An 18,276-nucleotide genomic window follows, 5' to 3' on the forward strand; every position below is an offset into this window, starting at 1 on the left:
GGTTTTGTGTGTTCTTCACCTTTCTGTGTTTTTGTGGGCTGATCAGCCACTATTTAAGATTCCTCTCTGTCCCGTTTAGGTAGATCAGTTCAATGACTGTAGTTACCAGTTAGTAGTATTGTTTGTTGCCAGCTTTTGAGAAGAGTTCTGTTACTTTGACCTCTTTTATGGGCCTAAGATTTTGAATTTTCTGTATAATTTAACCAAGTTTGTTTTAGGGTCAAATAAACTTTAACCTGTGCCTCATGTTCCTCACTGCTCAGTGCATAGATCATTTCAAGAGTGGCGTGATGGACATTTTTTTAGTAGCAGCATTCAGACATGTTATTGCAGTTGGGTAAAAGCTGTGTTTGAGTCTATTTGTCCTCACACTAATTGCTCTGTACTGTCTTCCCGAGGGCAACATTTCAAACAGGGAGGGGCCAGGGTGTGAGGTATCTTTTATAATGTTCTGAGCTTTTTTAAGCGGGTATTGTGTAGATCTTGTGTAGGCAGCCAGTGATCCTTTGTGCGGTGTTAATGACCCCTTGGAGTGCTTTCCTCTGAGCCACTGTGGAGCTAGTGTACCAGATGCATATGCAATAGGTTAGTACACTCTCGATGGTGGCTCTGTAGAAGGACACCAGCAGTCTCTGTGTAATATTATTCCTCCTGAGAATTCTCAGGAAGTACAGTCTCTGTTGGGCCTTTTTCAGCAGCTCGGAGGTGTTCACGCTCCGGGAAAGGTTCTCCTCTATGCTGACTCCCAGGAAGTGAAAGTTTGCCACCCTCTCCACACAGTCCCCGTAAATGATTAGTGGTGGGATCTCTGCCTTTTTCCTTCTGAAGTCTATTATGAGTTCTTTGGTCTTTAAAGTGTTGAGGAGGAGGTTATTGGCCTTACACCATGACAACAGCTGCTCCACCTCGTCTCTGTAAGCAGACTCGTCACCCCTGGAGATGAGCCCCACCACTGTGGTGTCGTCTGCAAACTTCACAAAGGTGTTGCTCTGGTGGACAGGAGTACAGTCGTGTGTGTAGAGACAGCAGAGCAGTGGACTGAGCACAAAGTCCTGGGGTGAGCCAGTGCTGAGGGTCAGGGCTGAGGATGTGCGATGGCCAACTCTCACTCTCTGTCTACGGTCCAAGAGGAAGCTGTTGATCCACAAGCAGGTGCTGTATGGAAGCCCCAAGTCCTGTAGCTTGACCACCAGCTTGTGTGCAAAGATGGTATTAAAAGCAGAGCAGTAATCCACGAAAAACATCCGCACATAGCTCCCATGCCCTTCCAGGTGTGTTACAGCAGCATGGAGTACTGTGGCTAAGGAGTCTTCCGTGGATCGGTTAGCTCTGTAGGCAAACTGGTGTGGATCCAGGCTGCGAAGCAGGGCTGCTGTGATGTGTCTGCGGACCAGCTTCTCAAAGCATTTCATTACCACTGGGGTGAGTGCCACTGGTCTGTAGTCATTCAGGCTGGTGATGTGGGGCTTTTTAGGCAAGGGGACTATGGTGGAGGACTTGAGGCAGAGTGGGACAGTCGCCTGTGTGGGGGATTTGTTGAAGATCCTGATGAAGATCCCAGCCAGCTGTTCTGCACAATCCCTCAATATTCGACCTGGCACTCCATCAGGACCAGCCGCCTTTCTCGGGTTAACCTCCCACAGAGTACGCCTCACCTCGTGTTCTTCCAGGGTGAGGGTGGTGCTGCTGTGGGCCACGTGTTGCTGCTATGGCTCCAATACCTCAGGTACCATGGCCTCAAAGAGGGCGAAGAAGATATTCAGCTCCTCCACCAGCGCCAAGTCACCTTCCGCATCTCAGAGGTTGATCTTTTAGTTTGTCAGATCCTGGATGCCCTGACACACATTCACTTTAATTTTCATTCTTTAATTTTCATTAAAGTGAATGTACATAGATATAAATTTTAAAAAAATAAATAAGCAAATGTAATTGCACGGCTTGTGTACACTGGACCAACTAAATAGTTAGATAGACGTTTGCTTTTTCTTGTTTTTTACCTTTTCCCCACAAATCCAATACCCAATCTCATACTTTATTTGTTCTAGATACAGTGATCTCTAAATGGTTTGTCAAACAGAGCAACCTCAGCCTCGTTTCAAAACTAACTTTAAAAGACGATATCAAGCATTTTTAAGTAAAATTACTTTCTTCATCACAAGCTAGCTGGTGTTATCTGCTAAAAGGCCTTTAACGAGTAGGTAAAGTTCTAGAATAAACCAGTTAATTGTAATTATCAAAACTAACCCTATGGTTTTCAAACTGTTAGAGTTCACTTTTTACTTACCATGTTTTATTTCATAGTAGTGGGGAAGTCTAGTGATATCTGATCAGGTGACAGTCTAGTTGAAAATCGCAGTTTGTGAAAACTGATGTGGCTTTTTCTGAGGCTTGTCTTCAACCCAAACAATTGGGTAAAATTTTGACCCAGTATTTGATCAAAGCTACCAAACCTGTGACCCAACCGAGTCAAGCTGTGGAGTGAATTGAAGAACTCGGCACATCACCAACCCAACTCCTGAGTCATGACTTTTGAACCAATATTTGGTCACACTAACCCAACTTACGAACCTACGGTTCCAGAAGTTAAGAAAATAACCCAGCATTTTTTAGTGTGTATCAATCATTCTAATATACAAAAAGCCAAACTAAAGCACAATAGTTGAGAAATCAACTATCACAGATGATTTTTAATACATTTTTACATTATGTTATCACATTTCTTTAAAGTTTTTAAATTTGACCAGACTTGTCCTTTAATTTCTTGGGAGTATGAAAGCATTTTCAGATGAAACTTGGTCCAGAGGTACAGCAGGTGGCTCACAGGAGAAATTTATTGAAAGTTTGACATCAGCCATCAAGGATGATTTTGAATATGATGTGACTGTTTTGCATTGACTGTACTGAATTTGAGGATAACTGATAGAGATGAAACTTGGCCCAGACATAGACTCGGTGGCCCAGAGGAGGACTGTGTTGAAAGTTTGACTTCAGCTGTCAAGGATGATTTGTAATGAATTTTTGAATATGATGCAGCCAGGCTGTCCCAATGCAGTGTGCGCGCGCGTGTATGTGTGTTTGCGACCAGGAATGAAGGAGAACAGGCGCTGCCGTAAAGTTTAGTGTAGAAGCGCACGAAATTTATGCGGCGGATAAGAGGCGGCTGGCTAGACCGCGGCTCACAAATGACGGCTCGCTTGGCCGCGGTGAAATGAGGGCTAAAACGTGAGACTGGGATTTTTTTCATAATTGTTTTTCTTCACCCACGGACAAATGGATCAAGCAGAGGTATCGTTAACTTTTCTTCGCGTGCGACTTTACATTACAACAAAAAATAAAATATCACCAACTTATTATGACGTTTTCATATGACTGCAGACACCAAATGTAGAAGTTGTACATACTTTATCAATCTTTTAAAACAGCTTCCTTTTAGAAAATATTCAACACGAGTGTCTGAAAGAGGTTTAGACTGAGTTACTAACGCACAAATATGCAAAGTTGTCGTTAAGTCATGTCAGGTTTTTGAACAACAGAAACAGCGAGGAAGAAAATGCGGTTCTGCCTAAACAGTCCGGTTAATGTCGGCTGTCTGCACAGGATGAAACACAGGTCTGTGTAACAGCTGTAACCACAGCACAGACAGCTTGCAGGTAAAAAGATTACTGATAAAAACAAATCTCATTGCTTCAAAACTTTGTTCTTACGCTTGCGTGTTTCCGCTCAGCGGTTTGTGTCATCAGTGTTTTGTTTTTTTAAATGAAAGTATGAATGACGGTAAGGGCAAAAAATTTTGATTTAGGTCTAATATCTTTGTTAATTTTGGTAAATAGACATCAACACGCTTCACAAATTGGTTGTATGTTTTTTTCTACAATTAGATTATCGCACTTTTTTTTATAGTTATAGAACTTTTATGTTATAACTCTCTTGGATAAGAGATTTTTAATCTCAAAGTTAATCTTTACATGGATACATTATGGATACTTAACCCTTTCACGGATAGTGGTCACTACAGTGGACCAAGGCTGTTTTCTTGTATTTGTGTCAGTGTTGATGGTATATTTGCACATAAACCACTACATTGGACACTGATGTGTTACTCCATACCCCGCCACCCACTGGTCGTTTAATGTTACTATAGATGTATGTAGTGTTTCACTGTAATTATTGTTATTTAACCCTGTCATGCATGGATTATAACAACCTCAATCAGGAATTTTTTCTTAAGTATTTTTATTCATCTTTTCATGCCTAAAGATGAATAAAATAATTCATGCATGACAGGGTTAAAAAGGTTACTTTGTCAAAAATTCATCTGCACAGGACAGAATTATTAGCCCTCTTATCAAAATTTTATTTCCCTGTGGTGTTAAACAGAGCAAGGAATTTTTAACACAGCTTTTCAAAACTTTACTTTGCCCAAAGAAACAAAATTGCTTCACAAAAACTACTACAGTCAAATTATTAGGCAGTTGTGTATCCTTTTTTGCTGGATAACAGCCTGCAGTTATTTGCTATAGCTGTAAACAGGTCTCACACACGTCTCCTGAACAATCCCAGCTCATTCTTCTTTGACTAATCTCTCAAGATCATTCAGATTTGATGGTCTTCTGGCATGGACCTTTGTCTTCAGTTTACCCCACAGATTTTTAATGGGATTGAAAGGCAGGGTTTTGTGCAGGCCAAGCAGTAAGGTTCACTTTGGTGTATGTTTTGGGTTGTTGTCGTGTTGGAAGACAAAGTGATGACTTAGACCCAGTTTTAATGCTGACAGCTTAAAGTTTTCTTCCCAAATCTTCACATATCCTTTTTTCTTCATGATTCTTCCTTGCACTTTGACTAGATTCTCAATTTCAGCATCATCACAGCATAATAGTTCCACCACCATGTTTCACTGTGAGGACAATGTTGCTTCCTTCTGACTCCCTTCTTGCTCCAAACATAAACAGTGTCACATTGCCCAGAGAGCTGTAGCTTTGTCCCATCTGCCCAAAGGACATGCTTGCATAATCTTTCTCCAGGTTGTCCTTACTTATTTCAGTCTGATTTGAAGGTGTCTCTCCTGCAGAAGTGGAGTTTTTCTTAATCTGTGACCTGGTGGACTATTCCTGTGCAGGGTTATATTGATTGTCTTCTTTTGAACAGCAATTGCTGACATGGTTAAGTCATTTATGAGTGTCTTGGCAGTTATTCTGAGGTCTGTAGAAACATCTCTCATTAGTTTTCAGCGTCTTTGAAATTTTTCTTTTTCTCCTTCTGCCAGCCTTGTTCTTTAATGTGTCTTGGAGCTACTTATCATTCTGGTTCTTGACACTTAGAAACACTGTTATAACACTGTTATAACTACGGACCCCAAAAGAAAGATATCCATCCATCTGAACAAACCACAAAAATGACCTACATGGCACAAACCAAACACAGGATATCAGCACAGATACCTCATACCAGCTGTTAAACTGTGGTGGACGGTTGATGGTTTGGCTTGTTTTGCAGCCACAGGACCAGCATGTATACCAGTGTATTCTAAAGTCAAGTGTGAGGCTGTCACGGCCCCTGTGTCTGATTTTTTTTGTGTAAATATTTTCATATTCTTTTGGACATGTGATGTTATTTATCTTCTAGTGTCTATATGGTATTTAGTTTAATTATTTGTCTTTCTGAGTTTCTGTGCCTCTAGTCCTGGTTGCTCGTTATAATGTTAGCTCCCTCCTGTGTCCGCTCTGTCCCAGTCTCATCTATGTTTCGTCTTCTGCATGACGTCTATATTGTCTGTGTTTTGTCTTCTTTCTGCATCAAGCTGTTGTGTCTTTGTGGGGGTCTCAGTGTCAGTCATGTCTCCATGTTTATCTGCTGTTCCTGTCATGTCTTTCATGTCTTTGCCTGGGTCTCTATATTCGTTTACCTTTCTGTCTCAGAGTCAAGCCCCTGTTTTTGTTCCCATGTTCTGTTACTTCCTGTTTTGTTTTGGTACCCTGTGCACATTATGTTCAGTTTTGCTTCCCTTGTCTCATTTAGCCGTGATTAGTGTCAGCTGACCTTCCACCTGTTGCCTGTTCGCTTAACTGTGTGCTTTCCCTGTAAGTTACTGCTTGTCTGATAATTAGTTCCTGAATTTGTTAAGTTTGTCATTTTTGCAAGGCGTCGAAAATAAAGCTGTTTTGAGTTTTACACCTTATCTTATAAGACATGCACTTTTGGTTCAGTTCCTACCTGCCACACAGCAGAGACTTGACAGAGGACATCTGTCCATTAAAGTTTGAATTCAGTTGGATCATGAAACAGGACAATGATCTCAAGCACAGCAGCAGGTCTGCACCTCAGCCTGATTGAAATGCTGTGTGTGGTAGGACTTAAGCATAAACAAATGCCTGCAGACCTCACAGAACTAAAGCAATGTTGTTGAGATTAGTGGATCACAAGCTACTGAACCATGGAGGTGTGTATTTAGATTTTATTTAGTTTAGATTCCTGGAAAGATTTCTTTTTTCACACGACTCTTTTACCCAAATAAAATGCCACATCATCACAAAGTGCCTCACCTTCTAGTTCACATGTGAATGTAATCGCTTCATCTCTTTAGAAGAAATATCAAAGACTTTCCATTTGAGTGCATTTCTAGAATAATACAAAAACAATTGAATACCATAAAACTGATCTTATTGAAAAATTAGAACTCTGAGTGCACTGCAGCCAGTCAGAAAGGAGCCAATAAAAGAACATCTCCAGGAGATTTAACAGGCTTTGGAGGCTTTGTGCTGTGGGCTGCCCTCCAAATCCTACCTTAAAAACAGGACTTGTGTTTTCTGTGCTGCTTTTTTTCACAGATTAAAGTAAAAGAAAAAGGCAAGACACTCTGCGTTTTTGGGCTGAGCTGTGCCCTTACCTAGAACTACCTTATGCCCAATTTATGCTTGAGTGGGAAATCTGTGTCATAACCTACAGTGTGTCCATAACAAGCATAAATGCAGGCAGTGAAGTTGACCACTTGCATAGGTTACGCTGTAGCCTTGCAGTAGTCTAAATCAGGCCTTAGTGATGCACAATAAAGTCGGTCTTGTGTTGGAGCAAAACTGTCTGCTTCCAAACTTCATTCTTTTATTGCAGTTTTTTTGCTCTGCAGCTTGTAGCATCAATCCTCAGGCTGAAAAATGACTTTTAAAAAAAATACTGAGAAGGGATATTTTACTGTTATTTTATCATTGCATCAGAATCATATAATAAGCATTGCATTAAAGCATTTATTGAAGCTATTGACATTACATTAACGTTTGTATTACAGTGATTGTTATAACCTCATGTTAATCTTCTATTTACAGGTGTTGGTATAATCATATAATCTTTCATTGCAGGTGTAACCATGATCATCTTTATACATATTGCCGCTTGATGCTTATTATGGAGTTGTGCTCACGTCAGTAAGGGTTAAAAGCTACAGTCAGCAGGATGTCTGGCTGATCTATTGAGTGAAGTGACGTAGAGCGTAGAAGGCCGCACATGCTTACAAAACACATATACCATGTTATTCATCATGATCCTTTATTCATTTATATTCTTTTATTAAGCTTTGAGTAGTGGCATTTGATTAGAATATTTATTCAACATATTACATGTATGGTTTCAGTTAGGTTATTGCACACATGAAGAGTTGGCCTCTGTCCTTATAGACAGAGTGAATGCTGAGGTCGAGGCACACACGCACACACACAAGCAGTAGTTAAACTCATGTGTAGGGGAGAGTTCAAATATTTAAATAACAATCTGCAAAGCCTTGTAGCTGTTTGATTATGCTTGCAGGAGAGACTGTTTGTTCCAGGGGATAAGCAGAGTTAGAAGATTACTGGGAAGGATCTGGCCTCGGGAAGAAGAAGATGTTCTTTTAATGTGTTAAAAGTTGTCAACATTGATTGTATTGTACCTACTTTACGCATGAGGGGCGTTCCAATACCCTGATTTTCATAAAAACTATTGTTGTGTGGTTTTCGGAGAGAGATCGATGCTGTCTGCGTGCAGTGTTCATCTCCCACACGTGTGTTCATTAAAATCATCGTTTGACTTGACCCGGCCGGACCAGTGTTGTTATTTTGGTTTTCCTCCTGTATCCATCCCCAATATTTTGAACCCGTGACAATACCTTATCATATACATAATTTATCTTTCAGTAATTCAAGAAGCAGGAAACAGTAAAAATCTCCCAGAACGTGGTGTTACTGAGTTTTGAGTTTTCAGCCACATGTTGCCTTCACTGTCACTAAAAGCAGCTGGAGGAGATCTCTGCTTGGTGTAAAGAGGAAGGTCTTCCTCCTGACTCCTCAAAGGAAGCTCAGCTGTGTTTGCTATGGCGTGCCCTTCAGCACACGATGAGCCGCCTCAGCAAAGTGACCAGAGACCTGGAAACCCACCGCTCTCAGCACTTAGCAGAAATGGCGGAGGTAAGGTATCCCCTCTGAAGATATCAGAATGTGACAATAAGAGAGAAAGTCTGTTATCTGTCCTTTCTGTGCGTAAGGTACGCAAGTCGCTGGAGCAGATCAGATTCTTCACGGAGCACAAAAATGTTTTGGCTCAGGAGATACAAGAAGAGAATGATCACCTTAAGGAGCAGCTGCGGCACCTAATATCACTTCAGGGTGTGAAAAATTCTTACCTACACAATATACAGATTACAGTAACTCAAGAGCAGAATTAATGTAGTGTTGCCTCATTATTGGATGGTATTTACCCATAAATTTCTAAAGACAGAGATGTTTTAGTCTCATACGCTAAAGGACTCCGCTTTCTTATTCTTTTATCATCCTAAACATGCTGTATTTACTTGATTGCTCACAAATTTAGGGAGTAATCAACTCACCGAATTCCTCTGTCAGATGCCCAGATAATCGAGGTGGCTAAAATGCTGTACCAACAGGGTCTCATAGAATTGATTTACAGCAGCCCCAGTGAGCAGGTGGCATACCTCCTGGTGGAGAGGGCTTCCCTGCTTGAGTCAAGTGAGCTTACAGACAAGGTGACGGGTGATGGAAACACAGCCAATCATATGGGGACAGGAGCACAAGTGAAGAGCACCGGCGTATCCCAGGTTAGAGGAAGAACATCACATTCAGTGTCATATGGCCAACATGCATATTGTTTTCCTAGTCCAGGGGTCGGCAACCCGCGGCTCCGGAGCCACATGCAGCTCTTTAGTCTTTATTTTGCGGCTCCGGGTGGGTTGGGAAAATAAATTAGAAGTATTTAGCTGAAGTGTATTTTATTTGTGTTTAGTTCTTTTTTAACTTGTAGTTCTAAATTGGAAGATTATTGTGATTTTGAAATATAAAAATAAAATTAAAGCTGCAAGCAATGTTATGAGGGCCCTCGCACCCCCCGCGCATGGAGCCACGCTCAGCACCTAAAACCAGCACATCCGCATTTAACCACCAGCTAACATTTCATTTCATTCAATCATGATTATAGTCGTCCCACTAGGTGGCGCTCTTATCATTACTGACAAATGGCATATCAAACATTTCCGAGCTTGAGTCTCATCACACCTGCGACCTTTGGGAGAGACTGGACATTGCGTTTTTGAGTGACAGCAGATTACTACTTTTTGGCGAGTGATTGAAACTCCACGTGCCGCCATGACCACCCCGTTTCCCTGAACGTAAAAAGCTTCGCAATTTAACATCACAAAGGTCTTTAGATTCCACGCACTGGAGATCGCGTCAATCTGATGAAATCCCTTGGAGGAGTTCGTCAAAATACGGTGCCTGAAAAGAGGGGAAAATGTCGCCAAAATTACACATTAATTTTAAAATGGCTGACTTCCTGTTGGATTTGGGATATTGCTCCAAGAGTCTTTTTTTGTACATCTTGATATCTCCTATAAGCTCACCAGGTTTCAGAGTCATACATAAAACACAGAGCAGGGGCTGTTGTTTTGAAATTTTCGAGGGGGCGCTGTGGAGCCATTTTGCGCTATTCAATGAAAAATGATCACATAACAAGATAGCCTTTATCACATTGGAGGTGTGGGCCAAATTTCAAGACTTTTTAAACTTTCCAAGTCCCTCAAAAGCCACTTCATTGTTCATGGTGAACCGCGTTGCCACCAGGGTGCGCCATTCAGTTTAAAGTCACAATTTTCGCACTGAAGCATCATGAAGGACTGATGGTGATATTCACCGCTTTTGAGGTGGCCACGATGAACCTGTGAAAATCAGTACAACAAAATTAAAGCCATGACATTTCCTGTTGCCACTAGGTGGCGCTCTGCGTATTCCTGACAATGGGCACATCAATCTGTTCAGTGGTCTGACGTCATGCCTGTAAAGTCTGGATTTCATTGAGTTATACTAATTTGTTTCTTCATGGCGAGAAATCAATATTCGCCATGCTGCTGGGGTCACACCCTTTCGCGAAAAGTCACAGTTTTCACTGTAACTCAAGACCAACTCCTTAAGGCTTTCATGGAGAAATTTGAGGCTGCAGATGTCTCCCATCAAACTACTGTACCCCAAAGTGTAAAACATGACATTTCCTGTTCCCACTAGGTGGCGCTGTCCCTGATGTCAAATATGACAGTTAAAATATGTTCAGGGGTGGAGCCTTATCATATGTGTGCTCTTTAGTCCAGATCGGACAATGTATGATAGAACGAGAGGCAATAAGATTTTCATGGCAAGTCATCGAAATTCGCGTGGCGCCACGGCCTCACCGTATCGCGAAAACTCAAAAGCTCCGCAATTTAACACGGCCCAGGTGTGTAGTTGACACTGACCAAAGATGAAGCTTATACGACCAAATCCCAAGGAGTTCGCAAAAGTTCGAGGCATGGAAATGGCAAAATTAGAGCAAAAATGACACCTTCACTTCTAAATTGCGGACTTCCTGTTGGGTTTGCGTCAATGGGTCCACAGACTTTTATGTCCGTCTTGGCATGATACACATGTGTGCCAGATTTCATACATGTAGCTCAAACGATGTGGTCGTAGGGCTGCATTTAACAAGGCATAGGTGGCGCTCTAGAGCCATTTCTCAGTGCTCATATGTAAAACCATTAAAATACAAAATTTTTCACCAGACCTGGCATGTGTACAAAATTTCATGAGTTTTTGAGCATGTTTAGGCCCTCAAAAAGGCCCTTGTTTTGCCTGAATAATAATAATAAGAAGAAGAAACGGAGCAGATACAATAGGGCCTTCGCACTCTCAGTGCTCGGGCCCTAATTATATCTTATTATTTTTTCATCGCTCAAAATAAGCGTCACACTCGCTGAAGCCGGTGTACCCGCCGAAACGCCGTGCATTTATCGAGACTTTCGACCCCAGGTAGGCCAATTATGGATCTTCGGATCCACATTATATCGGCAGCTGTTCTCCACCGTGAACTATGTTAAAAACAAACACCGCTCATGCCTCACAGATGCCAGCTTACAGTCCTGCGTAAAGATGAAAGCCCCGATTTGCAGACGCTGTGCGCCGAGGTTCGGGACCATAAATCTTATTGTAAACATATCACGGAAGACCCGACGATGTTTGCATGAACACGCTTTTCAGCATGTCTTTATTGACTACTTTTCACACACGGTTGCTGTACGCATACAGCCGGCTGTAGCGTCTCAGCTCACAGCCCGACAACACAACAGCAGAGAGAGCACAGACTTTAAGGCGGCGAGGCATGATTGTGGGTGCTGCTCAGGTGCGTCCTGCAGTGCCGCATGCAGCGGCACTGCAGACCACGCCCTGCCACACACATTAACCAGGTAAAATACATATTTAGGCAGAACTTTGCAAATATATATTTTTCATTTTTCAGCAGCATAGTGCTTTTTTCCAATTACTTTTTAAAAGTCAGGTCAAGGCTCCAAAAGCCCAAAGGCGATATAAGGGTGGCGGCTCATAACAGTTTTTGTTTGCTACATGGATCATTTTAGTTCAGCTGGGTGTCTTTCCTTTTGTTATATTTCTTTAAGAGTACAAAATGTGTTATTTACATAAATAAAATGTAATTTTCTCTGTAGCACTTCATGGATTTTATAAGCAACACACCTTAGTTGCTCTGTGGATTCTTTTAAAAAGCAGTTAAAAACTTTTCTGTTCAAACAAGCCTTTTGTTGATCTACGTATTTTACATTATTTACATTTGATCTTTTACATTGTGTATAATGTCTATTGATTGTATTGTTTATTTTAATATTTGTGTACAGCACTTTGTCACTGCCTGTCTGTGAAAAGCGCTTAATAAATAAACTTTACTTACTTACTTTAGTTGTTCACACAAAGCATAAAGGTAAAAAAACAAACAAACAATATATACAGTGTTATCTTCATTTTAGATTTCAAAAAGTATTTGCGGCTCCCAGTGTTTTCTTTTCCGTGGAAACCGGGTCCAAGTGGCTCTTTGGGTGTTAAAGGTTGCAGACCCCTGTCCTAGTCTGTGATGCTGTCTTCAAATGTTATTCTACAGGCTGCCCACAAGGGGGCACCACGTCATGGGCAGAGCGCATGGAAAAAACTCTTTGGACTCAAGTCTTCACAGAACAAACATACTTTTATTCCTGTATGTATGTCGTTAGTTTGCTCATCTCCTTTAAATACTAACAAACACTAAGATTGCTCTCAGGAACTGATGCTGACTTTATTTTTGTATAATGTGTAAACATAAAGATCTTGCATGTTAGCCATTCACCAGCATCCACATTAACTACACACTCTTATTTTCTGTTCCAGTGTTATTTAGCTCTGTTCTGAGCACAGGTTAGGGAATTTGCATGGCAGAAGAATTTCAAGATACTACCCGACTGATGCATCTTGACACACTGCACTTCTCAAGGTGTCCAATTCTTGCATGGACCTCTAAACATTTACTCTATATGTTCCTGCTCCTGCTTACTTCCTTTTAGAGCTTGTCAGTTATTGCTGTATTGGACATGCAGTAAGTTGATGCGTGTTGTATTCGCAGGCTGAGGCCAGATTTTTGGCTGGCCAGGAAAGCAGTTTGGGGAGAGAATGCTCCCGGCTGGAGCGGGACCTGGAGGAGGGCTCCCGTCGGCTGGCAATGGCGCACAATGAGATCCGGCGTTTGACTGATGAGCTGGAGTCTGCTCATTTGACCCAGAGAGCACATGGTGAGAGATACAGTGGCTTGCAAAAGTATTCGGCCCCCTTGAACTTTTCCACATTTTGTCACATTACAGCCACAAACATGAATCAATTTTATTGGAATTCCACGTGAAAGACCAACACAAAGTGGTGTACACGTGAGAAGTGGAACGAAAATCATACATGATTCCAAACATTTTTTTACAAATAAATAACTGCCGAATACTTTTGCAAGCCACTGTATTAATCAGCAATTTATAAAGAGGCTGTCATTCTTAAACTGATTTCTCATGGTGGCTTGCAATCACAATTGTCTCTGTGTTTATATGGATCTGCTAAATGCAGCTTTTCCTGGAGGCATTTTGTCCCTCCCATTCATGGAAATATTGCAGGAATGCCCTGAGGGAATTTCTTCGAATTTGGAGTAGATGTTCACTGTGACTTAATCCTGAGGTGATTATGTTGGCCTTGCAGTACCACCGTGTTTGGTTTAGTTATCTGCAAGATGGGCGATTAGAAATAAAAAAACCTCCACCCATGTCTTTACTTGCACACTATAATTAACTGGCTTCAGCTTGTGTGCAAGGTAGAGGAAAAATACCAAGGTAACAAAGGTGTGATGAGCAGTCAGGCTTGCAGCATTGCAGCCTCCGTTTCCACCCACAAAGTTGGGGCTGAACATTTCTTTGTGAAGTCTAAGGAACTTGTAAAGAAGGCGTCCGTACTTTTTTAAGTTTCCTTGAAGATGTTTCACCTCTCATCCGAGAAGCTTCTTCAGTTCTAACAGCAAATGGTGGACAGTCCCAGATTTTAAACCCTATGGGAGTGTCCCCAAGAGGTTCATCCTCTACCTAATCACATGAGCCAAGGTGTGAAAACGGGTGTGGGTCCCAGTCAGCCAAAGTTTCGGGTGAACCTATTGTGAAGTCTAGCCCCACCCGATCATGTGATTTACTGAGGTCAAATGTCCCAGGATGTGAGTGGGTGTTAAGGCGTCTGGGAAGGGATCTCAAAACTGGATTATAGATGGCAGACAGTTGGTGTCGTAAGCCACTGCCTCTGTTCAAAGATGGTCGTTCACAGTGGGCATGACAGCTCATCTCATGTAAAAGTAATGTAACAAATGATTAAAAAATACTCTCTCTGGGGAATAATTGCACTAACAATACACAAGCAAAGCATTATTTGAAGAAAAATTAACAAGTACTGTGTGATACACTGGTTGTTGTGAGTAACACATCAGAATTCTTTATTTCATTCTCATTAGAGCCTCTCCTGGGATAAAAGAGAAAATATACACATACAAGGCAGAGGGTCATTCAACACACATCATCATCATCATCATCATCTTTAAAAAAAAAAAAGAAATAAATACATCAATCAATAAATCACCCATGTCCAAATGCAGATATAATTTATTTACAAGATTTTCAGAAGCTCAAAAGTAATAATCAGCCATGACTGCTTGAAAAGACAATGCCACATACCTTTAGTTGAATCTGGAACTGACTTTTAGCCTTGTTTGTATAACACAAAAGCAGACTCTTAAAATAAAACTGAAGTTTTGACCCCTGTAACAAAAACTTAACCACCAACTTCGTTCAGAGAACTGTGTGCTTACTCTAGCTTCTTTTGTTTTTCAGAGCCTGAGCTGCAATCAGCACAGCAGGAGATGGAGCAGCTCCGGCAGGAGGTAGAAAAGCTGAAGAAATATGGTGAGAATTGTTTTGCATGTTTTCAGCACAAAATTGCCACTACGAGTTCCCAACAGATAGTCAGACACAGTTTGTGATTCACTTTGGTTGTTATAATAGCTTTATAGCGACTCTTTGCTGAAATGTCATCCAGCATTCATCCGTGCTCCAGCTTACTCCACACATTTCCCCTGAAACTACTGCGCCGCACCTCCCCTGCAGCTGAGCCAACAACACACCTCGCCAGTACCAAGAAACTGTATTCTAAAAAACAGTTTTCAAAGAACTAATTGTGAAACGAAGACAAAAGCAGGTTTACATGCCCCATACAGTTCAGATTCATGAACTGGAAAAAAAAAACCCTTCTTTAAGTAGTTTTCCCTCCACCGCAGATCAGCAAGGAAACAGCTTTTATTAACCCCTCACCTGTAAAAGCCTGATGGGGTATTGTTGTCATCCTGCCAGGTGGGCAGGTGGCATTGAAACCCGAGCTAGGATATTCAGATTCATGCCTCGGGTGTATCTCCTAAAAATCTCAGATAAGTTCAAGTTCAGATTTTCTAGTGAACACGATAACTCGAGAAGGAATTGACTTAGGATTTTACAACATAGATGCATCTACTAGGATGCTGAGGGGTAGTGCTGGTGGCCATCAGTGTTTTGTATAATAGACTTGGACCAGTAAACTTAGACTCGCCTCTGTCAGTGCGCCTCAGGGCGGCTGTGGCTACAACATAGCTTGCCATCACCAGTGTGTGAATGTGTGTGTGAATGGGTGAATGACTGGATACGTAAAGCGCTTTGGGGTCCTTAGGGACTAGAAAAGCGCTATATAAATACAGGCCATTTACCATTTACCATTTAGACTGCTGGAGCATTATTTCAGCTTCAGAAATATGGAGTACAGCAGGTAGTACAGTCTTTATTGTGGAATTGCAAAAGACCAAAGAGCTAAATGATCGCCTAGACCTCGAGATCAGAGCCTTGAGGAATAGGGTTCGCTCCTGAGAAAACCTCTTTGCAGCAGACGGTAAGAGACCAGCTAGAATAAAGTAATTTACAAAAACATACAATGAAGAATTTTTATCGTCCATAAGCTGAGGATAAGATCTTTTCATAGAAGAGCATTAGATTACATTTACAGTACTCAACACAAATCAAGCACATAACTTGCTGTACTTGGTTTCTTTGCTTTGGTTTGTTCATTAGGAATTATGTGGAATGTTCTTTCTCTCATTTGACACTAATTTCATTTACATGTTATCACATATATTAAAAGCTGTGGTAAATAACACAGTACTATGCAAAATTCACCCATCATTTGTTTATATTTTGTTTAGAGATGGACCGATCCGATATTACGTATCGGTATCAGTCCGATACTGACCTAAATTACTGGATGGGATATCGGAGAGAAATAAAAAATGTAATCTGATCCATTAAATATCACGAAAGCACCTCACAAAACTTGCGACATGGCGTAACTCAGCTCATAACCGTAGCACGTCGGAGCAGTATGCATCATGTGAGAGAGCGGCTGTGGCGTGCGAGACCTGTCGGCTGTCTGGTTGAGTATTTGGAGCCTCGCTACCAAACCGGCATTTCATCTCCGAGAAAGTTATCCCACAGAGAAGTAAAGCAAGTGTGTAAGTTCATCTCTGAATGTTTGTAAAGCATTCCCACGTTAAGCATAACAACCGATATATGGAGCGACTGCCTCTTCTCTCTACGGGCAGCACGGTGGTTAGCACTGTTGCCGCACAGCAAGAAGGTCCTGAGTTCAATTCCACCATCAGGCCGAGGTCTTTCTGTGTGGAGTTTGCATGTTCTCCCCGTGTTTGCGTGGGTTCTCTCCGGGTACTCCGGCTTCCTCCCACCATCCAAAGACATGCAGCTTGTGGGGATAGGTTAACTGGATAATCCAAATTGCCACTAGGTGTAAATGTGCGAGTGAATGTGAGTGCGAATGGTTATCTGTCCCTGTGTGTTAGCCCTGCGACAGACTGGCGACCTGTCCAGGGCGTACCCCGCCTCTCGCCCTATGACAGCTGGGATAGGCTCCAGCGTCCCCCGCGACCCTGAAAAGGATAAGTGGAAGCGAATGGATGGACGAATGGATGCCTCTTCTCTCTCCCTCCCTCTCCTGTTGCTACTTCAATCATGAAACTGATCAATGATCAGCTGATCGGCTTTTCTGTCGCGAGTCCGTCTCTCTTGTTTGTTTTTGGCCCACTTTGCACCAGAAAGAGGAAACCAGCGGCTAAACAACAGCAGCTCGTTTAAGCTTGATAAGCTGTCTAGCAAGGTTTAGCCAGGGGGGCCGATAGGGCATGAACAGGGAAAAGGGGGGTACAAAGAAATACTTTTCTTTCTTATTCTCATTTAAAATGTCTAGCTTTTAATAAATAATTATCTGAAACTTACACCCAAAGTTTTAATCTGATGTAAAATGTATAGAAGTCCATTACTGTATATAGTAACTATTAAGTCTAATATACCCTAGTAAGCTATACTACTTTTTCCTTTGGGAAGATACCATCTGTGCAGTCTGCAATTCTGTTGAAGAAAGTTGAACGTTGAATCTGTTTAATTATTCTTGAAAAATAATTTATTTCTGTGCATTGTTTTTACACGTGTATTAAATTAAAGTTGATTATGTCGATTAAGTATCATGAGGCGGAGGGTGGGGGGTGGGGGGTGGTTCCCTATTTTTTTTTGCTGGGAGTTTGCAACCCTATTAGTTAGGTTGTTTAATATTTCTGCTAAGTACTCTTTAAAATACCAGAATAGGGAGGATGGAGTAGGTTTAAGTTTATTAGATTGATCAGTATTGCTGAACTATGAAATATTTTGGGTGCAGTGTATTTTTTGCATACAGGTATAATAAAATAGCTTTAGTGGGGTTTTTTTTAAAACTTGAGTATGAACTTATACAAAATGCAGCAAGATATTAAAAAAACAGTTTTTTTGATTAAAAAAATACACTATATCGGATTCATATCAGTATCGGCAGATATCCAAATTTATGATATCGGTATCGGACATAAAAAAGTGGTATCGTGCCATCTCTAATTTTGTTAGGAAAATGGGAAACAGGTGCAGTGATTTATTGAAATGTGTAAACATACATGTATATATGGTGTAAAAGACAAAAATAATTGTAACGAGCTTGAAATTCAAGGTGAAATTCATCTTTATTCTTCAACGTAGCCTAAACCCTCTTCTTCAAGGCGTCTTATAATTTCTTTAAGTCGTCTTCAGGAATAGTTTTCCAGGCTTCTTGAAGAACATTTAAAGCTCTTCTTTGGATGTCGGCTACCTTTTGTTCTGTTTTATGTTGAGATGATCCCACACTGCTTCAATAATGCTGAGGTCTCGGCTCTGGGGAGGTCAATCCAAGACTGATGACTGTCTTTCATTGTGTGTTTTTCTTTTTCTTTTTCTTTTTTTTTTGCCTGTCCCATTTGGTTCTTTAGCCGTCAGAATTGTTGTCTGAAGAC

At 41.3% G+C, this 18,276-nt stretch overlaps 1 protein-coding gene across 2 annotated transcripts in view; it reads left to right on the forward strand.

Moving 5' to 3' along the window:
- Window positions 1-3,162: 3,162 nt before the first annotated feature.
- LOC106098466 (uncharacterized) overlaps window positions 3,163-18,276 on the forward strand; it is a 36,118-nt gene continuing 21,004 nt past the window's right edge. The window contains exons 1-7 of one of the 2 annotated variants that reach the window (XM_025907238.1): window positions 3,163-3,285; window positions 8,256-8,429; window positions 8,507-8,627; window positions 8,833-9,076; window positions 12,448-12,540; window positions 12,943-13,108; window positions 14,726-14,797. In XM_025907238.1, the coding sequence (XP_025763023.1) occupies window positions 8,891-9,076; window positions 12,448-12,540; window positions 12,943-13,108; window positions 14,726-14,797 (517 nt within the window). In that variant the 5' untranslated portion in view covers window positions 3,163-3,285; window positions 8,256-8,429; window positions 8,507-8,627; window positions 8,833-8,890. Of the gene's footprint in view, window positions 3,286-8,255; window positions 8,430-8,506; window positions 9,077-12,447; window positions 12,541-12,942; window positions 13,109-14,725; window positions 14,798-18,276 lie in introns of both variants that reach the window. The other variant, XM_025907239.1, reaches the window with a different exon arrangement.

The sequence above is a fragment of the Oreochromis niloticus genome, linkage group LG5, assembly GCF_001858045.2.
Source record: "Oreochromis niloticus isolate F11D_XX linkage group LG5, O_niloticus_UMD_NMBU, whole genome shotgun sequence".
NCBI classification, from domain to species: Eukaryota; Metazoa; Chordata; class Actinopteri; order Cichliformes; family Cichlidae; genus Oreochromis; species Oreochromis niloticus.